This window comes from Schistocerca nitens, chromosome 8, assembly GCF_023898315.1.
Source record: "Schistocerca nitens isolate TAMUIC-IGC-003100 chromosome 8, iqSchNite1.1, whole genome shotgun sequence".
NCBI lineage: Eukaryota > Metazoa > Arthropoda > Insecta > Orthoptera > Acrididae > Schistocerca > Schistocerca nitens.
This window is the reverse complement of record NC_064621.1, coordinates 223,756,312-223,783,993: the sequence shown is the minus strand read 5'-3', so window position 1 is coordinate 223,783,993 and position 27,682 is coordinate 223,756,312. Positions and strand designations below refer to the sequence as shown.

General features: G+C 38.1%; 1 protein-coding gene across 5 annotated transcripts in view; it reads left to right on the top strand.

Moving 5' to 3' along the window:
- The window catches only part of LOC126199283 (mediator of RNA polymerase II transcription subunit 25-like), a 371,538-nt gene that overhangs the window by 254,703 nt on the left and 89,153 nt on the right, over window positions 1–27,682 (top strand). For all 5 annotated transcript variants that reach the window (XM_049936094.1, XM_049936096.1, XM_049936097.1 and 2 more), the window contains one exon: window positions 11,235–11,390. In XM_049936094.1, coding sequence (XP_049792051.1) covers window positions 11,235–11,390 — 156 coding nt within the window. The remainder of the gene's footprint in view (window positions 1–11,234; window positions 11,391–27,682) is intronic.

Here is a 27,682-nt window from a genome sequence, read left to right as displayed (position 1 = left end):
ATGTCACCAAACAGGTTTTTGTTGCATGCTGCAGGACAAATCCTGTTCAGTACTGCCTGCCCTGCTCAACTCTGGCCATGGCCTAAGTATATACAATAATGCATTGCTAGTTATGAAAAAAAAGTAGGAGTAGTTTGATTGGTGTTAGACACCCAAACTTTAGATGAGTGCATTGAAACAGGGAGGGATAGGCCTGTATGAATGGAGGAGTCAGTGTCAAAGTTCTTGTCTTTAGCTCGATGGAGTTAACACGATGCTGCTGGCAGTTATCCTTACACAGGCATTTCTATTCAATGGAAAGTTGTATCAATTTTGAGTACAACCTTTTGACTTAAAGACATCTGTAGCGGTTTTCATTGGGGCACTAGACAAAGCCTTGGGTAGTTACTAGTACACTAGTTAATCATGTACAATCTGCTACTTATTTCCAGTACCTTGGAAGAGGTACTAATTAATTAACATTTTAAAAAAAGGTTACAGGATAAGGTATAACAATAAGACTCAATAAGTCCCATTTTGAAAGGGAGGAATTGAAGTTTTTTGGTCATATGATAGATGTTAAGACAATACAACCTGATCTGGAATGGGTTCAAACAATTAAAGACTGCTTGGAACCACAAAATGTAAAACAGTTGTGTTCTTTGATAGAGTTCGCTGATTTCCACAAGCATTTTGTAAAAGGACAATTGATGAATGACCTGCGACTTCAGTGCCCATTAAAACAACAATCGAAGTGGATTTTGAATGATGGTGCAATTTAATGATTTAATAAAAGCAAGCTTTCCTGGAAACAAAGTTTTTGTCATCAAAAAATGAATCTAGCTTTCAAATTAGCCACAGATGCATTGGATTGTGGGCTAGGCTGCAGATTATTTCAAGAGGAATGGGATCCAGAAAAAGGAGAACATAACATGAGAGATTTTGCTACTAGAAACATTAATAAATGTGAATTGAATTGTGTAGCTACAGAAAAGTCATTTTTGGCAATTGTTTGGAGTTTACATAAATTTCAAACTCTTATATGGGGGTCAAAAATAAGGACGTTCACAAACCACCAAGCCCTAGCTTTCTTAATGAAAAGTTGGTTGCTGCATAGTCAATTAATGAGGTCAGTGTTATTCTTACAAGAGTTCAGATAAATTACATTAAAGGGTCCTTAAATACCATTTCCCCACTGCCCTTACATGTGAATAAGATGAGTAGAATGAAAGGACCCAGAATAATGTGTACAGTAAAGCTATTAGATAAACCAGAAATGGAGTACAACTTCTAGTTGGTAAAGTCAAAGAAGAACTGGAGTGTAATGATTATTTCAGTAATATTATTAGGTCATGGAGCCATGAAGCATTGTCAGAAAGGAGGAGAAGAAATGGTTGATGTGCAAAGGTATTATGTTTTGGAGTTTCAAGGAGAACTCAAAACATTGGAGGTTGTGTACTCCTCAAATAGCTGAAGAAGATATTATTTGATTTTTGCCTAAAGGCTGTGGTCACTTATGGATAAGGAAGTGTATTAAGCATTTGGCAAAATTCTAATATTTTAAAAACTTAAGTAGAGTGGTAAGGAGAGTTTTAAGGACTTGTACATTGTGTCAGAAGGTTAAAGAGGACAGTAGTAAAGTGACTTATAATATTATATCTTGTAAAACTGGCAAACACAGCCACTATAAACAATTGTTTAAGAGAATACTTTCAGGATGTGGGAAAACCCATTGTTTATCAACAGATAATGGTACAGAATTTGTAAATAATAACTTTAAAGAGTTCCTGGCCTTGAAAGGTGTCAAACTCGCTATTATTTCCAAATATCATCCCCAGTCTAATCTGTCGGGAAGAATAATGAAGAAAATCAGGAGATTATGTTGAATGTGTTTTTCTAATAAATGTACTACCTGGGGTCAGATGAACCCAGTATTTTGAGTGTTTTACCTCATTTGTCAGTAGAACTTTCTCCAGGTGATATGATGAACTGGATGTTTAATGGGGAACCACTACTGACATTTTTTTTTGTTGGCCAGATGATAGAGAGAGGGATGCCAGTGATATACAGAACTGTGCACAAAGAAAGTTAATGAAGTAGGCCAAATGCTGGTTACAAGAATGTAACATGTTCCAGTCAGACCCACAAGTCGTACATTTTTTTGGCCGCTTTTTTAAATGGATCCTGCTTATGAGATCAAGGAGAAAAACATTTTTTTTAAATTTAAATATATACTATCACCCTTTACCTCCGTGCTTATTTAAGGTGTTTTGAAATTCACCACTTATTTATGGAATAATTATATTTGGAAAATTAGAAGAAAACACTAGTTCATTGGATTTATATAATTGTTTTCATTGAGCAATATTCTCATTTATATGTACTGTTTGAAACACCACCTCACTTGTTTGCAGTACTGTGCACTCACCATAAATGTAAGTGGAATGATTCGTTTATGAGACAAAGGTCTAAGTTTCTTTTAACGAATGTAGGAATTGATGACACACAGATAAACGCATGAAAAAAATATCTTTTTACACCATTTCATTGGTTGTCATTGAAAATTATATTATGTCACCAACTGATTGCCATGACCAACACCATTATTATTTTTGTTATAATCAAGTATGATATCAGGCTCCAGCTTCTCTATAATTCAGGCTTTGAATTTTGTGTTGGTGACACCACTTGTCATGCTGGGCAAACACATTGCTAGTGTCTTTGCAGTGAAGTGCTAGCACAGAATTTTTTCTCTTGGATACCATTTAAACTCCTCATAGTTTATTTTGTTTGAATTCCTGTGACAGCCCCTGTTCTATTCCTCATGACTCTTCAGCCAATCGAGACACTACTAATGTGCATTGCAACAATGAATACACAGGAACTGATCACACCTGTGTTACGCTTTCAAGTCATGTAGCACTCTGTGGAAGCAGGAATATCCATCTAGCAGTTGTCCAAAGCACTACAGGAATGAATGTCTGACTTCAGGTCATCACTGCTTGGAAATAATGCAGTGAATTGTGAAGTAATAATCAGGAAATCTGTGCTCAGAGATTCTCAGAGTACTGACAATTACGGAAATCACACCACACCTGTAGTTTCCGGGGGCTGCGATCAAAATGTGGTAACCTTAGTGCAATCATATCTGATTTTCATGTAGATGGTATGATACCTTTTAAAGCCTACCATTCAAATTTGAACATAAAGAAAAAGACTAGTAATTTCTTTTGCTGCTACAAAGACCCGTATAAGACAGTAGTATACTACATCCGAAAACGGTGTTTCTGGTAGACCCATCAAATGAAAAACACAAAGGATTATTAAGGTAGAAATTAAATATAGGTAACCTTTAGTCTGACCTCAAGTGAGTCTTATGTTCTTTATGGAGTATGCGAGGTGATGAATCTAGGACTCCGTTAGCTGTTATGTAATTTACTAATTCAATTTCTGTATAACACTTTCTTTTCCTCCTGCTGACCAGTTTCCTATAAATTATTTCCATCAACTGCCCTATCCTAAGTATTGTTTTGAGGAAAATTTTGTCCTCACTGGTCATGATTCTGTTCATAATGGTCAATGACGGTCACAAATACCAAGCACATTTATTGTGGTGCCATATTCATTCTATGTAAAAAGAAGAAGAAGCTGTGTAAATATTAAAACATGAAATGAGAGTTAATTTCAAATATCATTTACATTTATGAGATCATATCATGTGGAGTTTCTCTAACATGACTTAATGACACTCTAAGTAGTATAAAAGCAACAAGATAATCTGTGATAATTCTAATTTGGTGTTCCACCTCAGTCTTGATTAGATTACATTTTTCAGTCATTCAGAATGATCTTCAGATCCAAAACAAAGTAATATTTAATATACACCATATATTATTTTACAATAAGTAAAAAAGAGAAATTGCAACAACAACCCATCTTGTCCTCTCAGAACCACATATCAGAGTACTATGTTTTGCAACTGTGGTTACTGCTTTAAATAGTTGGAGGTAGGGGGGCGGGGGTGGGGGCGGGGGGGGGGGGATGTAGTGAGGCTGATTGGTGGAGCAGAAATGAAGCAGGGAAGATGTGGTGGGGATGTCATGCTTTTAACAAGAGGGGTTGTGCTAAAATTATACAATGTGTGATTGTGTAAAAAATTCTCATTGGAATACTAAGAGTGTAGAACAGTGGATATGTAAAATGTGGACGGCATAAACTAGTAAAATTATAAAATGGAGTGAGGGGGTGTGGGGGGGGGGGGCTGAGAGTGGGCAAAGAAGGCAAGGGGGGAGGGGGCAGGGTGGAGGGTCAGCGGTAAGGGTGCTATGGGTTTAACAAGAGTGGGTCACATACTAAAATTGCAAAAAGTCAATTATGTAAAAAAAAAAACCTTCTGTTAAAATACCAGGATAGAATTATAAAATTTAAAAAAGATTATAAAAGTGGAAATGTAGCAGCAAAAACTGAATTAGTTTCCTAAGATATTCAAAGTATAAAAATAAAACTGTGTAAAAAAATTTTTTGTTAAAATATAAGAAGTGTAGGCTCAGAACAATAGATGTATAAATAGTGAAGGACATAAAGATCATAAGATTATAGAAGTGGTATTATCTAGAGGACCTAGAACTCTTTGAAGAGTCATTGAATATATTAAAAATAAATAAATAAAACAATTGAAAGTATTAAACCATAAAATGTAAAAAATTGGTAAACTATAAAAGTGAAACTTTGTGCAGCAACTAAAGTTAGTGGGGACATTCTGTGACATTTATGGTTAATTGCATTTGATTCTGTTTTGTGGCATTGTACAGCACACAGTTTTGCAGTATATATATATATATATATATATATATATATATATATATATATATATATATATATATATATATATATATAAGACAGTATGCATGCCAGTCTGCTGCTAAGACAGTATATGAGCCAACGTGCTGCTGCTGTCTCTTCTCAGTTAGTGGAGCTATTGATCATATGTGTGCTTCCGTGAGATAGACCATTGGAAGAGGCTTTCAAAGTTTCTAAAAATGCACTGTTAATGAAACAGTTCTGCTTATTTAATGTGTTTTCAGGTTCTTGCAGATGGTGTGCAAAAATCTCATTTTCTTCCTTCACTGTCAGGTGGTGTCCCTGAGGTTTGTTGTGCAACATTTCCAAATGCATTTCAGTAGTTCCAACAGCATACTTTGATGTTAGAAGATGCTCACTAAATGCTGTTTTATTACTGTAAATTGAAGTGTGCTCTTTGAAGTGTATTTCAAACATCGTGGCTGTTTGACCTACAACAATTTCCACACTTTAATTTATATACACCTTTTGCCATGAATTTTGAGGCTTATCTGTTCACTTAGTACCTCAGTCGGAAGAAAGTAATGTTATTAGTCTTAAACACTATACGCAAATTGGTACTGCGAAATTGGCTAGCAATATTTCTGAAACACATCCTTCATAACCCATGAGCATGCATACAACTTCTTGTCTTTCTGTTCATCTGTCGGTATGCTGCCATTGATTTTATGCTGTTGTTGTCTTTCTATAGTCATTTAGTTACTGTTGAGGGTGGATAACCTTGGTTACTACAACTTTCTTTATAAAAGCGATTTCTTTATTCCTCTCATGCTCTCTTAATGGCAGTTTTAATAAGCTATTAATTGTAGATTGAAAATATACTATCTGGATACTTCAGGGTGCCAAAATTAAGAGTCAGTAAGAGGGTTTGTACTGGTCAGTTTTAAATACACAGTAAAACAGTGTTTACCTGCCTCTCCTGTAACAATAATGTTGATACGGTTGATGGCTCCTTTATTTTCATGCTCAACTGTAAATCTAATTTTTGAGTAAATAGCACTCATCCTCTCCACTATGCCATTAATGTTGCTTTGATCTCCTTTAACTAACAAAACATCATCATCCACATGGAGGTAATAGTAGAGAACTTTACTGGCTGCTGCAGGATTGTTAGTGAATAAATGATTTTCTAACTGATTAAAGAAAATCAAACAATGGAAAATCCAGGATGGAATGTAACAATATGAGAGAAGGAAAGTTGCTACTCACCATATAGGAAAGATGCTGAGCCGCGACAGGCACAATAAAAAAAGAGATATGTAGGGAGCGAAAAGCTATTTACAATTTGTACAGAAACCAGATGGCAGTTACAAGAGTCAAGGCGCATGAAAGGGAAGCAGAGGTTGGGAAGGGAGTAAGACAGGGTTGTAGCCCCTCCCCAATGTTATTCAATCTGTATATTGAGCAAGCAGTAAAGGAAACAAAAGAAAAATTCGGAGTAGGAATTAAAGTCCATGGAGCAGAAATAAAAACTTTTGAGGTTCGCCAATGACATTGTAATTCTGTCAGAGACAGCAAAGGACCTGGAAGAGCAGCTGAACGGAGTGGACACTGTCTTGAAAGGAGGATATAAGATGAACATCAACAAAAGCAAAATGAGGATAATGGAATGTAGTCGAATTAATTCGGGTGATGCTGCGGGAGTTAGATTAGGGAATGAGACACTTAAAGTAGTAAATGAGTTTTACTATTTAGGGAGCAAAATAACTAATGATGGTTGAAGTAGAGAGGATATAAAATGTAGACTGGCAATGGCAAGGAAAGCGTTTCTGAAGAAGATAAATTTGTTAACATCAAGTATAGATTTAAGTGTCAGGAAGTCGTTTCTGAAAGTACGGAGTGTAGCCATGTATGGAAGTGAAACGTGGACAATAAATAGTTTAGACAAGAAGAGAATAGAAGCTTTCGAAATGTGGTGCTACAGAAGAATGCTGAAGATTAGGTGGGTAGATCACATAACTAATGAGGAGGTATCGAATAGAATTGGAGAGAAGAGAACTTTGTGGCACAACTGGACTAGAAGAAGGGATTGGTCGGATTGTCATGTTCTGAGGCATCAAGGGATCACCAATTTAGTATTGGAGGGCAGCATGGAGGGTAAAAATCGTAGAGGGAGACCAAGAGATGAATACACTAAACAGATTCAGAAGAATGTAGGTTGCAGTAAGTACTGGGAGATGAAGAAGCTTGCACAGGATAGAGTAGCATGGAGAGCTGCATCAAACCAGTCTCTGGACTGAAGACAACAACAACACTTTACACTCATATTGTGAGTGTAAGGTCTTGGAAAACATATATATGATAGCATATGCTACATAATCAAAAATATGCAGCAGTACAATTCTACAAAACCATGGAAAAAAACATTAACAAGAATATTTTTGTTTGGAGAATCATCTTTATAGATGCAGCCCATTAACAATGTCACGTCAAATGGGGAAAGAAAAGGAAAGGTGTATAGTAATTTATGTGCTAACATTCTACCTCCACAGGTTTGGTGACAGTGCCTCAAAGCAAAACAATATTATATACTTATACATGCTGCAGTCTGTCTCCTGTGACACCTAATGTAGGTATAATAGGCAAGTATATTAGCATATGTGTTGCTGAGTTTTTAGTATGCTTTTCTGTTGATTAGTAGAAACCTGGTTGGTTAAGATTTTTATACTAGACATATTTGTACCTTTTTGTGATTGGTTAAGCTTTGTGTTAGGCCTAATATGGAATTTTGTAGGGGAGATTATTGTTAACTTAGATTAAGTAGTGTATCTACGTACTTACCTGTCTTACTTAAAGCTAACGTAAGCCAAATAAGAGTATGGATCATAAGCTGTGGTTTTCCGTATAAGTTAGTTGGTCGACAGAATGAAAGTTACTATTTGTGTTGCTACACTCTCAGTAGGCTGTCAATAGTAGGATGATAGAGCCAATTTTCAGGACCTGTGGAGGTGAAGCCGGTTGAGACATTCTGTATGATTGGTGAGCCAGTGTAGACAGAAAATTATTTATCACTTAGATACCCAACTTTATACGAATGATGTTCAGACTGTGTACTGCAGGATTTGCATGGTTATTAGTGTCAGTGTCATGACTTGCCATTTGGTGGTGGTATTAGTATGGCATCATAGGGCTGAAACAGTGTGTATTACAGCTGCAGGCAGTGGATCTGGACAAGATGAACAGGGCTTACTTATAAAGCTGTTTTATCGAAACAACAGCAATAGTACTGCTGCTCTTTGTGAGTAATGACACAGTAGAGGAGTACGGAGAGGTCTTGTTTCCACAATGGGGTTGAAGAACATGATTTGGAAGCACAAATTAACTGGTAATTTGCAAATTGCTACTGGGAGAGGCCAATGGCCAATTGTGCCACAAACTGCTGGAGAAATTACTGTTGTCATGGCTGAGAATGCTGAATGCAATGTGCAATCTTCGAGCAGTACACGAGCTGTGTCACGACAGCTGATCAGTCCATTGTCCACCATTGTTCTGAGCAGCAATAGTGCATTTCCAAGCTGTCACGGATGCAGATGGTCATCACATTGAGCAAAGTTTGTAACCTGGAACATCAAACATAGTACCTGGTTCACAAATGTTATTCCCCATTGTGGAAATTAAAACCTATTTCTTTCAGTTGTTTATTTGTTATGTTTTTTCTGCATGTCCTTACAGACATTTCCCCAAGTTTTACTGTTCTATGATTACTTGTTTGTCATAGTGGCCCTCTCAAGTAGCGAAAGTTCAGTTATAACCACCCTGTATCTTTTGAGTCAGAAAGGGTGGCGTGGTTGTATCTGTCTTTGGGGATCCATCTTTGATTCTAGCATTCATAGTCTTTCTTTTCCTTTCTTCTCCTCCTCCTGGAGTACCATGTCTATGGTCTCTCTTTCCTTATTCTGCAGTTTTGGTCGTGTGGAGCCTTCTGTTATCCATCTGTTAAAATATGTTTTCATAGGATTGCCAGAGACATAACACACATACCAGTATCTTATAGATGAGGTAAAAACAGTGCAAATGGGCATTAGAAGTGTATAATGAGTATGATCCACCAATTAATATTCTTTCTGGGTAACAAAAAAGTTACAAATTGTGACTAGAGGTGAAATGGTTGGCAGTTCTCTTCGTTGTTTGTCCATGTTCATTATGTAATAATGTAATGTAAAAGGCAACTTAAGTTCAGATCATTGGATAACTTTAACTTACTTCATGAATTCCAGTTCATATTGAAGATTTGACTATTGTGTTGCCATAATGAGAGAGAGGTAGTCACTACTACCGGTGCTGTTTATTTGTGTATGTTTAAATAACTGCAACAATGTCATTTATCTAGGAGGCGGCTAAGTGGTGCAACGCGTCACTTTGGTTAAGTGATGTGTTACATAATATCTATAGTACTGACGGATGGTGATCGCCATCATAAAAATATAAATGTTTCTTTGACCTCAGTTCCCTTACGCTTTCAAATGTTGGTCTCATATAAATATTCTGTGGTTTAAATAGTGGATTTAGACTTGTCTACTACTTGCGAAGTTTATCTCATTTGTGCATGAAATCTTATGTAGATGGACGTAGCAATTTTACAAGGCAGGACAAAAATAGCTGCTTTATCACACTTAGTGGTACCTGCTGGTTTGGTTGGTTTATCCCATGCAATCTTGACCTGGCCTGGAGATGCACCACACATTACAGAGCAATGAGAACTGTGACAATTGGCACCACATTACAGAACAAAAGAAGAAGCTGAGCTGTCATCACGACTTGAGAGATTGGTCATTCATATCATGTCATACAGAGTACTTGAGAGCAGAGTACACAGAGCTTGAAATTTTATGAAGTGTTTCTTGACTCTAATTGAAGAATCAATATACAAAAATTTGTGGAGAAATGTTTTGATCATTTAGCAGGGCTTTGCTTTGCAAACATTTCTGTTTCTAGTGCAGAACAGGTTGCAGAGGAGACGTAATCTGCATACGAAGAAAAGACATGGTTTTGTTACAATGTTTGATGAAGAAACGACAGCACAGTAACTAAAAATAATGGTAGTCATAAACTTTTGTCATAAAAATTACACATTACACATGAGGGAACATGTCAAGTGGTCATTATATAGCAGTATGTCATTAAAATACATGAAGACTTGCAGTTAGTTGCTGTTACCTTGTAACCCTTATACATACTGGAATGTGCTTAAATGTGCAGTGCTTCAGATTTGGTTTCTCTGCCTACTTTGAAATTCAACCTGTCACATATGTTGTCAACACTGCATAAGGATGAAAGTAAGTTACGCAGAGGCAGGGAAATAATTTGGTGTTAATACATGCATTTTTTATCATTGAGTCTGGTTTATGTTTTTATTTCAAACAACGTTTTGTCAACTGCACATTGTACTGACAGGCTGTGTGAGCAGCATTGTGGCTATATTTGTTGTTTAGACTTGCCAGGCAATGAGCATAACCAGCATTATTGATTGTGTCACCCAATGGACATAACAGGAGAAGTTATCAAAATTTGTGAACATTGAAATCAATAACCCAGTTGGATGCCAAAAAAAGTGTGACCTGTGTATCACACCAGAAACACTGGTAGTATTTTTTCACTCAAAAATCCGTTGTGGTGTCTGTAGTCAGATAGCCATATTAGTGTTGGCCCAGTGACCTTAGCTCGTCATAACTGCTGGTTGCCAATGGACCACTGCAGGCTGCCCCTCCACTTCTTGCTCCCATGAGTGCACCAGATGATGTCCAGCAGCCACCAGAGGCCATACACGCCCAACCACAACCACAGGCACCTAGTTTCATGCTGTCACAGGCCAATACTGTTGCAGTGTGAGGTGACCAAGTTGTTTCTTCCTTTGCCTCTGTGTTCACTAACTGAGCAGCTGTCTAGAGAAAAAGAATCATATTTATATGTCTTGCATAGTAGTATGTAGTGTTATAAGAGTTCTGATTGGTAGTGTTTTTCATCCAATATTTAACATACAGAATATATCCCAAACCTATTTCAGAGAACTGGCTGCTGTTTTTCGTAATGACACAACATACAACATTTTTTGTGCTTGTGTATTGTAGCTGGTAATGCAAATCTCTCTTTTACTTCATTTATGTCTGTCTGTAGTTATCTCTCTACATTATCTTTTTTGTATCTCCAATAATCCATTGTTGATGCTGAGTTTTGAATGACATGTCGCTGTATGTGCGATGTCATGATGTTACATTCTTTCTTTCCCTCTGTTTCTTCCTTCATAGCATCATATGATATAAATTCATTAAATGCCATTTAGTTCAAACATGCTTGTTTGTATATCCACTATTTTCACTTTTTGTTGCAGATAATTCTCCATATTTCATTTGCTTGTGTGCATGTTGTTTACAGTTTTTTTGTTTTTTTTGTTGCAGAAGACAGCAGAGTGGAATGCCATGCAGCTCTCCAAAGCCTTGGGCTCTTCTAGCCCGGTTCGCAACATTCAACGCAACTCCCTGCTAGCTCACTTCTCTGGGCTGCCTCAGCCCCCCACAGTTCACCGCACTGGAAGCCCTCGTTCTCAGTCACCAGTAAGTATGCACCCGCACTGTATCATGGGGCCACACACGTCGTGCAGAGTGTGGCTATGTGGCATGCTTGTCCCACTGTCACCTGCCCTCACTGAGGTGTTTTTAATGAAATTTGACATTACCAAACTAGAGCATGTGATATTATTCAAATACTCATAAACATCTTAATCGCATGTGTTAGGTATATTTTAAGTGACCGCAATTAGTGTTTGAAGATGACTTGACTTGTTACTTTTGTAAAAAGATAATGGATTTTTTAAAAAGTAATTACCTTAAGAATGACAGTTCAGTAGGAACACGTGGAGGCATAGAATACACACATAATTTTGTATATCACTCTATTTTTAAAAAAGGGCAAACTATTCACTGTTTATATGTGGAACTGGAACCAGTGTGTTGTGGAAGAGTCATTGTATGTTTTCATTTTAGTTTCATTTGCAGCAGCAAATTATTAAGGCACTATATGGACAGTCTGCAAAAATGGATTTTCTGATGGCATTAATGAATTTTCGGTATGCGGAAATCTTATTGAAGATAAGTGAACACATGTGAACAAGATCTTAAAAGTACATCATATTTTCAACCACTTCAAATCGGAACCTCGCAGAGTTTTCTAACTTAAAATAATTTTACTTGTGACACACAATGGTTCACTTTCTAATGCTTTGGATGACGATTTAAATGCAAAGTAGATATACGAACTTCCACTTGTTTTACGAGATGACTTACTTGAGATGTTCGACCGACCTTCCTTGCTGGCTAGCCTGCTGCTGCAAACTCTCTTTCACTTCTTCTCCTAAGTATGCTGCTAGGTACAGGAATCTCTTAAGACTCTTTCTACTTATAAAAATAAAGATGATGTGACTTACCAAACGAAAGCGCTGGCAGGTCGATAGACACACAAACATACACACAAAATTCAAGCTTTCGCAACCAACGGTTGCTTCGTCAGGAAAGAGGGAAGGAGAGGGAAAGACGAAAGGATGTGGGTTTTAAGGGAGAGGGTAAGGAGTCATTCCAATCCTTACCCTAAGGTAAGTCTTTCTGCTCCCGGGATTGGAATGACTCCTTACCCTCTCCCTTAAAACCCACATCCTTTCATCTTTCCCCCTCTTTCCCTCTTTCCTGACGAAGCAACCGTTGGTTGCGAAAGCTTGAATTTTGTGTGTATGTTTGTGTTTATTTGTGTGTCTATCGAACTGCCAGTGCTTTCGTTTGCTAAGTCACATCATCTTTGTTTTTAGATATATTTTTCCCACGTGGAATGTTTCCCTCTATTATACTTATAAAAATAAGTAGACATACGAAGTTTCATTTGCTTCAACAAACGACGTATATTTGAAATTCAGTCATTTTACAAATCCCACTCTTCACATAAATGTATACTGTTTAGTAAGTCTCTCGTGTCTCCAAACATCAGAAACAAAATAATTTACATATAAGAGAAAGGTGGCTTAAACACCCTGTCCATTCTCAATATGGATCAGAATACACGTCTTCCCTTCAACCAGGCTAAGACAAGAGTTCGTCTCAAGAGTACCTTCTCAACTATTCTCATTATTATAACAATGGTCACTGACACAATTAGCACATAATAACATAGAAACTCCATCTGTCTTCTGAGCCCTTTCACTAAAACTTTGATGGATCTCCCGACAAGTACTTGTCGTTGCCGTTTGACTGCCACATCTACATTCTTCCCGTGACTGAATTTCAAACCTGCACACACAAACATGTGACACGCAGTAGGTGGGATTCTATCATCCCACACTCACTTCTAAAATTTCGTGTGTTCGAGACGGTGGAAGGGGCTGAGTGGTTCTATAATTTATGCAGAAATTCTCGAAACACTACATATCTCCCCCGCCCCCCCCTCAAATCGGACACGCGATACTTTATACACAATCATTATGTAAATAATATCACTCTTAACAACATTTCATATCATAACAACATACTTTTCTTATACGTGTTTATACATACATCTATCACTTCAGCAACAGTCTTTTTTTTTTTTTTTTCTCTAGAACTATCTTTAGCTGAGCATTTCCTTATTCTGTTCTTACTTTACTTTGAGATCCAGACATGAGCATTTATTTGTGGTTCAGCTTCCCTGGTATTTAGGAATTGTAAGGACTCTTTCCAAATTTTCAGTCGTAAACTTCAGGTGTTCATGAAACATGAGTAATCTACTTTCCGTTCTCATTTTTCTTTATTTGTACTACTTTTCCTTAGTATATACCATCAGTACTATTTTTTGTAGTTTGGAGGAACTCTGGGCAAAATGAAAGTGTTCTTTTTGACACTAGTAAACTTACATGAAACGTAACAATGCTAGTTGTGCCTAGAATTCAAACTTTCCAGAATAATCCCTATAAAATTTGTGACTTTTGTCACGATACTAGCACTTGTTCCTAGGATCAGTACCTATACCTTACTTGTGGGTTGACCTTATGAGAGCACTTCCTCTTTCCATTCTGGTAGGTACGCCCCTTATAAAACATCCCTATTTTTTAGGCCACAGGTCGTCCTATCTCCACGTAGGTACGCCTGCCCTTTATACTTAGTGAATGCTGGGTACGCCCCCCTTATCCTTTCTGAATAGGCCTCATGGTTCATTACCCTAGTATACATTCCTATGTATACTGTAATTAAGTATTCTCTGGAAAAAATAAAAATCTATTTTACACTTTTCATTCACTTTTTACTGCTTCATTTACCCGCTAGAGTCTTCCTCTACTTCTCAACTTCTATACGCTTAGTAGATACTATGTCTATATATACTATTCGAGTCCCACCATCCTACAATTCGTCAGAGTGACATTTCCTAATGATCAGCATGACTAATGCCACCCCTGCTTTCTTTTTCTTTCTTTGCTCACGTCTCTGCCTTGTCTATCTCCTACTCATTACTGCTTTATAGTTATCCCGCAACTCATATGCTTTTGTCTCCCTCTTTGCACATGAGCACTTTGTCGCTGTTCTTTCTTTATGTACACCTCTTCGTGTGTGTGTGTGTGTGTGTGTGTGTGTAGAATCGTCATAGTTCTTGTACACATATGTGATGTGGAATCGTCATAGAGTGTCTGTGTGTGTGTACATATTCTTTCCCCTACAATACCTGGTGATTCTCACATCATGACAGGCTTTAGTCTGTAATTTTAATGTTTGTGTCTAAATGTATTTTTATGTGTATGCAGATGTGTGTTGTGTAGTCTGATTCTTCGGACTTCTTATCTAAAGATAAGATGTAGGTTATTGGAAACCAAGGGAACAAGGAAGGACTTCAGCTATAAAAGTTTGTGAATATGGAAAGAGGGAAAAAATAGATAGGTCCTCAAAGGAGAAGTAAGAAAGGAAAAAAATAGATATGGTTGCTAAGATCTAAGAAGAGAAAGAAGATAGCCCCAAAGACGGAAAACCCTTCCCACCCCCATTCCCCAGGATCCCTACCCCTCAGGTACTTGAGAGAGACTCTGGAGGAGGTTTGGTGTTAAATCATCTCCTACAGAATGGGCATTCCCACCTTCACCCTTGAGGTCCCCGAAGGAAATCTTAGCAACCCTATGGAAACAGCAAATGGTGAAGAATCAGGCACACTTGTTTGCGAGGGTTGTCTGAAAGGTGTGATGTGTGCTTTGTGTTAGCCATGATTTATTTGCTCTCGTAAACCATGCTTTTATTTACAATACCCACCCTGTTCAAAACCTATACAAACCATCCCATTTACATCACATCTCATAAAAGGTGTAAAATACTCTATACAAAATAGAAAATTTATACACTATGGTATCACAGTTGTATAGTTATTCATCTCATATTATATTATCCATAAATATAATACTCTATTCATTTTATTTTATTTTTCGTATTCTGTGATTCTCCTAAGTTTTCTTTATCTTGTAGTTGTATCCAGTTTTCTAAGCACTATGATTATAGGATAGTTTAAGATGTCAGGAATAGAGGACAGAATAGTTTAAGATTTTAAAGGAATTCAGTTCAGGAAAACTATTTTGGAATAAACACTGAAAACACTCGGGATCCGATGGTCGTCACTCTGCCCCTTAACTCAGAATGTTAACATCCCTGGGTTATATGTACAACTTTACGTCTTTTACATTGTACTTCCCTTCCTCTGACCCAGTTGTAGGATCTACTACAAATAACATCTTAGGATGGATTAACGTTTGTACTCGGTATGGTCCTTCATATTTCTGGGAAGATTTATGAGTCTCTTTCTTTAGCATCGAGCTTTGAAGATGTTATTTTATAAGAAGCAGGTCATCAACTTGGTGTTGAGGTTCCACAGCCTTTTCATTATGCTTATTCACTCTCTGTTGTGCTTTTTTGACTAAGTTCTTAGCAACTATTTCCTGATTCACTTCGTAATCAATGCTTGGTTGTTCAGGCCAATGAAAACATTCAATTAGAGGTTCTCCTATAAAAGGTTTACCTGTTGTTGTTGTTGTTGTTGTTGGTGTGGTCTTCAGTTCTGAGACTGGTTTGATGCAGCTCTCCATGCTACTCTATCCTGTGCAAGCTTCTTCATCTCCCAGTACCTACTGCAACCTACATCCTTTTGAATCTGCTAAGTGTATTCATCTCTTGGTCTCCCTCTACGCTTTTTACCCTCCACATTGCCCTCCAATACTAAATTGGTGATCCCTTGATGCCTCAGAACATGTCCTACCAACTGATCCCTTCTTCTAGTCAAGTTGTACCACAAACTTCTCTTCTCACTAATCCTATTCAATACCTCCTTATTAGTTATGTGATCTACCCATCTAATCTTCAGCATTCTTCTGTAGCACCACATTTCGAAAGCTTCTAAATGACTTTCTGACACTTAAATCTATATTCGATGTTAACAAATTTCTCTTCTTCAGAAACGCTTTCCTTGCCATTGCCAGTCTACATTTTATATCCTCTCTACTTCGACCATCATCAGTTATTTTACTCCCCAAATAGCAAAACTCCTTTACTACTTTAAGTGTCTCATTTCCTAATCTAATTTCTTCAGAATCACCCGACTTAATTCGACTACATTCCATTATCTTCGTTTTGCTTTTGTTGATGTTCATCTTATATCCTCCTTTCAAGACACTATCCATTCCGTTCAACTGCTCTTCCAAGTCCTTTGCTGTCTCTGACAGAATTACAATGTCATCAGCAAACCTCAAAGTTTTTATTGCTTCTCCATGGAATTTAATACCTACTCTGAATTTTTCTTTTGTTTCCTTCACTGCTTGCTCAATATAAAGATTGAGTAACATCAGGGATAGGCTGCTACCCTGTCTCACTGCTTCCCTTTCGTGTCCGTCGACTCTTATAACTGCCATCTGGTTTTTGTACAAATTGTAAATAGCCTTTCGCTTCCTGTATTTGACCCCTGCCTCCGTTAGAATTTGAAAGAGAGTATTCCAGTCAGCATTGTCAAATGCTTTCTCTAAGTCTACAAATGCTAGAAACGTAGGTTGGCCTTTCCTTAATCTAGCTTCTAAGATGAGTCGTAGCGTCAGTATTGCCTCACGTGTTCCAATATTTCTACGGAATCCAAACTGATCTCCCCCCCAGGTCGGCCTTTACCAGTTCTTCCATTCGTCTGTAAAGAATTAGTGTTAGTATTTTGCAGCTGTGACTTATTAAACTGATAGTTCGGTAATTTTCACATCTGTCAACTCAACTCCTGCTTTCTTTGGGATTGGAATTATTATATTCTTCTTGAAGTCTGAGGGAATTTCGCCTGTCTCATACATCTTGCTCACCAGATGGTAGAGTTTTGTCAGGACTGGCTCTCCCAAGGCTGTCAGTAGTTCTAATGGAATGTTGTCTACTCCCGAGGCCTTGTTTCGACTTAGGTCTTTCAGTGCTCTGTCAAACACTTCACGCAGTATCATATCTCGCATTTCATCGTCATATACCTCCTCTTCCATTTCCATAATATTGTCCTCAAGAACATCGCCCCTGTATAGACCCTCTATATACTCCTTCCACCTTTCTGCTTTCCCTTCTTTGCTTAGAACTGGGTTTCCATCTGAGCTCTTGATATTAATGAAAGTGGTTCTCTTTTCTCCAAAGGTCTCTTTAATTTTCCTGTAGGCAGTATCGATCTTACCCCTAGTGAGATAAGCCTCTACATCCTTTACCTATAACTTCTAAAGGCATCAACCCAGTCGATAGATGTGGTAATTCATTTAGGATGAGTTCAAAGTCCTTAATTTTTGTTGCCCACACAGTATGTTTCTCATGACAGTAAGTACAACATAATTTTCTTATTTCCTTCATTACTTGTTCACATGGGTTTGATGATGGGTTATAATCGGATATTAACACCTGACAAATACCTTCCCATGCTAGGAATTCCCTAAAGTTGTTACTTACAAACTGTGGTCCATTATCTGTAAGAAACCGTTTTGGTTTACCTACTTCTAGGAAGTATTGTTGTAAACAGTATATAACTGTTTGCATATTTAAAATAAAAAAACTTATTCATATGGGCTATACACTTTTTGATCCCAAAGTGTCCATATCCTGTATGAACATACCATACAAGTGCGTCTTCCATTACCTTCAGAATACATAAGTGCGAACGCTGTGATGTTATGCTTTCTCTCCAAAACAAGTTATGACCTATAATATTCCATTTTCGTAACTGTTTAGGAGCTAAGGAGTTTTGGATACATATAGAAAATATTTCTGTGAAATAGGAATCATGCTGGATATTTTCTGTTATTATTTGAGCCATTTCTTTTACTCTGATGTTCGGATATTCTGCTGACATAAAATTAATCGCAAAAATAATGCCGGCCCCTTCTGTACGTTTCAATTCTTCCATTCCTATAGGTATTCTTCCATTCCTAGCAAAGCATCAGGTACAATATTTTCGGAACCTTTTACATATTGTATCCTAATATCATATTCCTAGGAAAAGCTTCCATCACATTAACCTACTGTGTAATAATCGACTACTCATTAGAAAGGATAAAGCTTGATGATCTGTATAAACATGAATTTTGGATCCCCTTACTAATGTTTGAAATTTTTGAATACCCTTACAATTGCTAATATTTCCTTTTCAGTAGCTGTGTAATTTAATTCCTGCTTATTTAGACTACAGCTAGCAATAGCTATGGTTTGGTGTTCTACATTATTTGGATCCCACTTTCCTTGCGAAAGTTTAGCAGCAATACCATAATCAGATGCATCTTTTGACAATTTAAATGGTTCACCCATAACTGGATGATGTAATATGGGTGATTCAACAAGCACACTTTTGACTTTTTCAAATGCATCATTTGACCCTTCATCCCAAGTCCACAGTACTCCCTTTCTTAATAAACATAAAATTCTCAGGCCATTTAGTTCTTTCCCTCGTATGTACCATCGATAATATCCGGCCATACCTATTAATTCTTTTAACTATCTTACATTTCTGGAGAGTGGACATTCTTTGATAGCCCTGGTGCGTTCAGGGTCCGATCTAATTCCCTGTACCCCTATAATATGACCTAAGAACTTCAGTACTTTGCGTGCAAAGTACAGTTTAGATAGCTTTACCGCAATACCTTTCTCTATAAATTTTTTAAAGTCTTGCACAAAGTTAGACAACATTCTTCCCAAGTAGCTGATATTATTAGGATATTGTCTACATATACTATCAAATCCTTCAATAAGTCTCTCCCCAGTGCCTTATCTAACACATGTATAAAATGTAAATAAGTTATACAAAACTGCAACCAGTCACTTTTTTGAATAATAATGCTTTATTCCATGAACCGGTTTTCGAACCTTTTCAGGTTCATCTTCGGATGGTTTCGGGAGGATCCGGGAAGAGCACATGATTTTTTAAATATTAAATGTACAGCCATACAAACAGCTTTAGTCCATTACAATCACTATAACTCTTATACATATACCTTTAGCTAAAATAAGGAGAATGTGCTCTTGATAATACCCCAGATCATGTTAACGTAACAACAGAAATAAGCCAACAGTTCATCTGAAGATTTGTTATTAATTTAAATATACAGGTCCTAGTCATACAGACAGCTGCATCTCACTGCAGAGACAATAACTCTGTATTATTGATTCCTTGGGATTCATGTTAATGCCAAACATGGTAATTGCTATTAATAAAAAAAATAATAAAAAATAAAAAGAAACTAATATAACTGCCTGTAATATACAAGTAGAAATAAGATATCAGATCACCTGAAATTTGTTGTTGTAGTAATTTATTTATTTATTTTATCTTGTGCTCTCATGTTATCGCCATTCTGATTAAAATACTTGCCCTTCTATCGACTTTAACACATGTAAAGAACAACGCATTACATCTCTGTACAAAGTAGGCTTATTCCATATCTTTCTGTCAAGATCTTTGTTACAAGCAACAGTTGTAAAGTGCATGCTGGATGCTGGAAAAGTGTCACTGTCAAAGTGTAAACTAATATAGTTTGTGTGAAAGTGTTCCGGACATCAAAATGGAGGCAGACAGATCCGCAAAAATATGCCTATACTGTCGCAGTAAGTAAAAACTAAATTTACATCCATATCGACAGATAAGCTATAGTCATGGCGATACCTTAAAGTGTGACCCATCTTTCTGCCATAGAACCAGCACCCAGCATTATGCTACTACCAGTAATGATGTAACTTCCCGGATCCTCCCGAAACCATCTGAAGATGAACCTGAAAAGGTTCAAAAACCGGTTCATGGAATAAAGCATTGCTATTCAAAAATGTGACTGCTTGCAGTTGTGTATAACTTATTTACATTCAATATACAGTCATGGTTCTAAAATATCTGTGATGGATAAGCATAACATGTATAAAAATCGGACACACAGATATTAAGTCCGAATGGTGATACATTGAAATAATGTGATTTACAATCAATCAAAAATGCTGTATATTTTTTAGATTCTGGATGTAACTTTATTTGTCAATATCCCGCAGTCAAATCCATTGTGCTAAAAAATGTTGCCTTTTCAAATTTGGATAACAATTCATCAATATTAATCGGTCTGTCTCTTTCTGTCTCTATAGGTCTATTCAGTGTACGAGCGTCTAACACTAATCGTACTCCCCTTGTAGCTTTTCTCACCATGACCAGAGGATTATTCATTACGCTGGAACTTCATTCTGTAATATTGTTATCAATCATTTTGTTGATTTCATGCCTAACTGCTTCTTTCAAACTTACTTGTATTGGATATGGCTTGTAAAAGAATGGGGTGTTATATTTGATTTTGAGCTTACAGATGTAGTCGCTGATATTACCTGGACAATCGGAAAACACTACTTCATATCCCATTAGAATTTTTATAAATCTCGTCTCTGTTGTTCAGTTAATATTAGGGATTCATTAACTTTGATGAAAGGAGAAAATACAAACATGCAGTAAATGAAGCAGGCAAAAAGGAATACAAACGTCTCAAAAATGAAATCGACAGGAAGTGTAAAATGGCTAAGCAGGGATGGCTAGAGGACAAATGTAAGGAGGTAGAGGCTTATCTCACGAGGGGTAAGATAGATACTGCCAGAGGAAAATTAAAGAGACCTTTGGAGAAAAGAGAACCACTTGCATGAATATCAAGAGCTCAGATGGAAACCCAGTTCTAAGCAAAGAGGGGAAAGCAGAAAGGTGGAAGGAGTATATAGAGGGTCTATACAAGGGCGATGTACTTGAGGACAATATAATGGAAATGGAAGAGGATGTAGATGAAGATGAAATAGGAGATATGATACTGCATGAAGAGTTTGACAGAGCACTGAAAGACCTGAGTCGAAACAAGGCCCCCGGAATAGACAACATTCCATAAGAACTGCTGACGGCCTTGGGAGAGCCATTCCTGACAAAACTCTACCATCTGGTGAGCAAGATGTAAGAGACAGGCGAAAGTCCCTCAGACTTCAAGAAGAATATAATAATTCCAATCCCAAAGAAAGCAGGTGTTGACAGATGTGGAAATTACCGAACTATCAGTTTAATAAGTCACAGCTGCAAAATGCTAACACTAATTCTTTACAGACGAGTGGAAAAACTGGTAGAAGCAGACCTCGGGGAAGATCAGTTTGGATTCCACAGAAATGTTGGAACACGTGAGGCAATACTGACACTACGACTTATCTTAGAAGAAAGATTAAGGAAAGGCAAACCTACGTTTCTAGCATTTGTAGACTTAGAGAAGGCTTTTGACAATGTTGACTGGAATACTCTCTTTCAAATTCTGAAGGTGGCTGGGGTAAAATACAGGTAGCAAAAGGCTATTTACAATTTGTATAGAAAGCAGATGGCAGTTATAAGAGTCAAGGGACATGAAAGGGAAGCAGTGGTTGGGAAGGGACTGAGACAGGGTTGTAGCCTCTCCCCGATGCTATTCAATCTGTATATTGAGCAAGCAGTAAAGGAAACAAAAGAAAAGTTCGGAGTAGGCATTAAAATCCATGGAGAAGAAATAAAAACGTTGAGGTTTGCCGATGACATTGTAATTCTGTCAGAGACAGCAAAGGACTTGGAAGAGCAGTTGAACGGAATGGACAGTGTCTTGAAAGGAGGGTATAAGATGAACATAAACAGAAGCAAAATGAGGATAATGGAATGTAGTCGAATTAAGTCGGGTGATGCTGAGGAAATTAATTAGGAAATGAGACACTTAAAGTAGTAAAGGAGTTTTGCTATTTGGGGAGCAAAATAACTGATGATGGTCGAAGTAGAGAAGATATAAAATGTAGACTGGCAATGGCAAGGAAAGCGTTTCTGAAGAAGAGAAATTTGTTAACATCGAGTATTGATTTAAGTGTCAGGAAGTCGTTTCTGAAAGTATTTGTATGGAGTGTAGCCATGTATGGAAGTGAAACATGGACGATAAATAGTTTAAACAAGAAGAGAATAGAAGCTTTAGAAATGTGGTGCTACAGAAGAATGCTGAAGATTAGATGGGTAGATCACATAACTAATGAGGAGGTATTGAATAGAATTGGGGAGAAGAGGAGTTTGTGGCACAACTTGACTAGAAGAAGGGATCGGTTGGTAGGACATGTTCTGAGGCATCAAGGGATCACCAATTTAGTATTGGAGGGCAGCGCGGAGGGTAAAAATCATAGAGGGAGACCAAGAGATGAATACACTAAGCAGATTCAGAAGGATGTAGGCTTCAGTAGGTACTTAGAGATGAAGAAGCTTGCACAGGATAGAGTAGCATGGAGAGCTGCATCAAACCAGTCTCAGGACTGAAGACCACAACAACAACAACAACAACAACAACAACAACTACTACTACTACTACTTTGTCTTGTATATCAGTTCGATGTACTTTTTGATCTACATTATCGATTTTTGGTGACAGTCGTGCTGTAGCTGTTAATCACAGACACTGACACTCCGTTGTTTGTTTACCAATGTAGTTGTCTGTCTCAAATGGTGTCCAACATCTACTATCCCCTTTACCAAAACACAGAAGACTTTCATCAAAGTTTAAGATAACTTTAAACTCTAATAACCAATCTAGCCCAAACAATACATTTCTATTACTATTTTCTACTATTAATAGTATATGATGAAATAATATACTTCCAATATGACAGTTCACTCGAGTTTCGTATTTTACAATTTTACGTCTCGTTCCTGTTATCCCGTTTATATATATTTCAGTCACTGGCAATAATGGTAAGTGCTGTTTATCCTGTATCAAGTTAAAGAATGTGCTAGACATGAGTGATACCTCACTTCCTGACTCTATAAATATGTTAACCTCTGAAGTTTCCACTGTCCCTACTATTATAGGTTGTGGGTTATTAGTAACTAAGCTTGGTTCTTCAAACAGTAACCATTCCTTTTTAGGTATTCTGTGTGTGAAATTAACAGACTTATAACAAACCAGGCCTCCCTGTGTATCTCCACAACCTGGACCCCGGCCCTGGATCCAGATCGAACCATGTTTTCCCCATTACCACTCATTACGGGTTGGTTACCAAGTCAAGATACCACATTACCATTCTGTGTTCTATTGTTACTCAGTACAAATTCCTGAAAGTTACTGGACCTAAATTTGAAGATGGATGCTTCTTTTGGTAATTGTCGTTACAATTTTTCTTATTGTATTGGTGCACTCTTGCTAGGTTAGCCTCATGTTTCTTGAAATTATTTCCACTATTTCTTTTATAATTCGAATTTTTCCCTTGGTGTAAAGTTTCATTACGGTCCTTATTTATAGCATCTAGTGAATCAACTAAAGATAACAACTCTTCTACTGTTTTCCAGCCGCTACATAAGATATCTTTTGTTGCATAGATGGGTAATCGTCTAATTAAAATTTGTACCAAGCCTCCTTCTTCCATTGGCTTATCAAAATACTGAGGTCACAAAAATGCTTTTGGCTAGTAAGGCCTTCATCAAAATTAGATGACAAACACTCACATACACACACACACTAACACAACTCACACACATGTGACTGCAGTGTCGGGCTTCTGAGACCACACTCTTTTTGTTGTGCCTATCTGCGATTCAGCATCTCCGCTATATGATGAGTAGCAACTTTCCCTTTCACAATATTGTTACATTCAAGCCTGGATTTTCCATTGTTTCAAAATTTATTTATGATTGCTGTTGTCAGTCCTGTTTAAAATTGTGGTAATATATTTTACTTCATTATTTCATCACTGAAGCCAATCATTCGCTTTACATAGAAGGCATCTTGTACACAACAATATAAATTTATTGTTGAGAGCAGTTGTTGAAGATTTGCCCATGCTTGATGTTAATGAGTCTATGAGCCGTTACTAAATTCATCGTGATTTATTTCTTCCTAATAATCTCCTGTTTTTCTTAATTTAAAAATTGATAGGCAGTTGAGAGGAAGCCTTAGAAGTTACATGCATGAAGGAGAATAATGCTGCCCCTCTTGCCAAACGGAATTACCAATCTTCCTTGATTTGTTTCATCTCTACACCCTTCTTGTGAACATGGCCAGAACTGCTCCTTGTTTCATCCAACCACATTGGATTGGAAGGAAGTGACAGAACAGAGGGGGGAGACTGCTGAGAAGAGGATGTTTGGGTGCAGGGATTAGTGGATATTGAGACCAGGAGAATTATGGGAATAAAGATGTATTGCAAGGGTAACTTACATCTACATGATTTAGAAAAGCTAGTGTTGCATTGCAAGGGTAACTTACATCTACATGGTTTGGAAAAGCTGGTGTTGTGGGGAAGGATCCAGTTGGCACCGGCTGTGAAGCAGCCATTGAATCTGGGTACATTGTGCTCAGTAGCATGTTCTATCACTCTATGGTCAACTCTGCTCTTTGCTACAGTTGGCAGTGACCATTTATTTGGATGGAAAATTGTTTTGTGGTGATGATCACATGAAATGCTGTGCAGAAATTGCAACAGAGCTCTATAACCTCTCCCTCAGCAATTCCAACTAAACTGATCATGTTCATAAGGTTTTGGGTATTGAACCTTTAAGGGAACTGACTTACATCAAACCACAGCTGATAATGGAGAATAAACTGTAGCCTAGTTGTGCAAGTTGTGTCTGTAAGTATCTGTCACATTGTTAATCAGAAATGATGGCAATGTCTTCTGCAATAAAAGATTGTGACTGTGTACATAGTTTATTCAACTTTCAACAATAGAAACACAGCTAACCATGTATCTCACTTTTTCACGTTGATGAATGTGGCACATCCAAATCCATTCACTCTGAATAGGCCCATACCGTTCAGCCTTCATATGTTCATTAATTACACCCATTAATGTAATTATTAGTAATCTTCCCCTTTAAATTTGTGTATTTCTGCCTCCCATCTCTTTCATCAGATGGGCACTCAACTGACTCTATCCCAGTACTGACTTCACATACTCATTACAGCCTAGCATTGTTGGTTTGACAAGCCAATGCCGTATCTGCTGGAAAACACGTGAAATGGCCGAAAATTCTGGATGCTAAGGCTCACCAACCAACGCATGTTGCTAGGCAGCTTGCTGGTAGTGATATTGGTAACGACGTCCTTACAGCTGGTATTCGACAGCTGCTTTCATAAGTGGTCCTGCCTATGATGGGACAGGGTTAGCCTGTAATGAGACTGGAGTAGGTTGTGCTTTGTGGGTGAATCAGCAGGACATGCACATGGGCCTTCCACAAGGATGTGATGCATATGGCAAGGAGTTAAAAATGTGCATAGTGTAGATATGTAGCAGGATATTATGTAGGTTGGTTGGAGATTGCAATACCACTTTAAGAGGAGTGGGAAGGATTGTGGCTATGATGTACCTCATGTCCAGGCACAGTGATAGTAATTTTTAAAACATTTCTCTTGAAGTACAGTGTTTCTTTTATTACTTTAAAATGAACACAAACATTCACAACTGCAAGAACCTTTTTTGAGGTTACCGGTTTTGGTCTGTTTTAGACCATCTTCAGACCTCATACCATGAGCAATTAGTGTTCATGGAGCCATAGCACTTGCTCCATTCACCACCTTTGCCTACCATCATGGTATGAGATGGTCTAAAATGGATCAAAACCAGTAACTTATAAGAGTAGTTCTTGCGGTTGTGAATGTTTATGTTCATTTTACAGTGATAGTTGAAGTACTGTTGTAGGACGTGGATCAGTTGGCTCTAATCTGTGATGATGTTGGGTGATGGGGGGATTGTTCCTTTGCAGCTGGTTCTTGGGGGTAGTGGGAGGATAAGGGATTATGAGGAAATGTGTTTGTGTACTAGGTCAGATTGGGGGGAGGGGGGTTAATGCCTGTCTCTGAAAGCCTTGAGAACTTCAGCACTGCAGACATGCGATACACATGTGGCCAGACTATATGGGTACAGTTTTTTGATGTCGTAGGTATGACAGCTTTGTGTGCTTGATATGGACAGAAGTGTAGATGGACCTATCAGAGAGGTGGGAGATCAATACCCAGGAAGGTAGCACATTGGACTTAGGGGAACCAAGTGAAACAAATGGGAAAGGAGGTGTTAAGACTGTGGGGGAATGAGAATAAGGTGGCTTGGGTCTGGCCACAGCTCCTGAAGAGACACTCAATGAACATGAACCAGAATGCGATTTGGAGAGCCTAGGAAGGTTTCCTAGGGATATGCCATAAACAGATTGGCATAGGACGATGCCCATGGCTGTGTGGTGAATTTGTTTATATGTCTTCACCTCAAAGGAAAAGTAGTTATGTGTGATGATGTAATTAGTTATAAGTTTGAGGAGTTGGGTTGGAGTCAGAAGGACTTTGGGAGAGATGTGTGTTTAGCAAGGCCCTGGGTATGAGCAGTGTTACTGCATATGGAGGTGGCATCAACAGTGGTGAGTACAAATACAGTTGGTAATGGGGTGGGTATGCTTGAGAGTCATCAGACTCCCGATTGTCGTGGTTACCACACCTGCGAGACCTGAAAGCCAGAACCCTGAAGGCACTGAACATCATCAGGTGCCTTAGTCACAGTTCTTGGGGAGTGGACAGGGCGTCTCCCCTTCAGTTTTATCAGGGTTTTGTTTTTTTGCAGCTGGACTATGGTTGCACAGTGTATGGGTCAGCAAGGCCCTTTTACTTGCTTATTATTGACGCTGACCATCATGGGGACTGGCCACTGGTGCTTATCGAACCAGTCCTATACCTAGCACCTGTGCTGAGGCAGGGGAACTGCCACTTGCCATCCGGTGCCAGCTCCTCATGGTGTGTCAGGTGTGTAAGTTCCTTGCAACTCCAACTTCACCCTCACACCATACTGTTGCTCATCCACCTCTTTCTTCCAACTGTCCATGAGCCATGATGCCATTTGGGATCTGTTTGCAGCATGTGGTGGAGTCACTCGGTGTGGAACCAGTATGACCCCAAAATCCAGGGTTTTAACCACCTGCTGCCCTGGTTATTGGAGAGGCCCAGAGTAATTCAGGATTTGGTGCAGTACAGGAGAGATAGCACTCCTGCTTCTGTTTTTAATGTGATATTCTCTGATATTTTACTGATTACCACGTCCATGTAGCTGTTTTTACGGATGGGTCTAAGCAGGGGAACCCTGTTGCTTGCTCTGTTGTTTTCCCGGATTGTGGCCTCAAGGTCAGACTGCCTTCAGAATTTTCTCTCTTTGATGCAGAATTATCTGCGATCTTGTGAGCACTGGAGCAGATGAGACGTTCTCCTGGTGTTAGATTTCTCATCTGCTCAGATTCTCTCAGTGCCCTTTGCTCTCTCCAACATTTGTACCCAGCAAATACAGTAACCCAGAACATACAGAATGTGCTCCTACAACTACAGCGACCAGGGAAGGAGTTG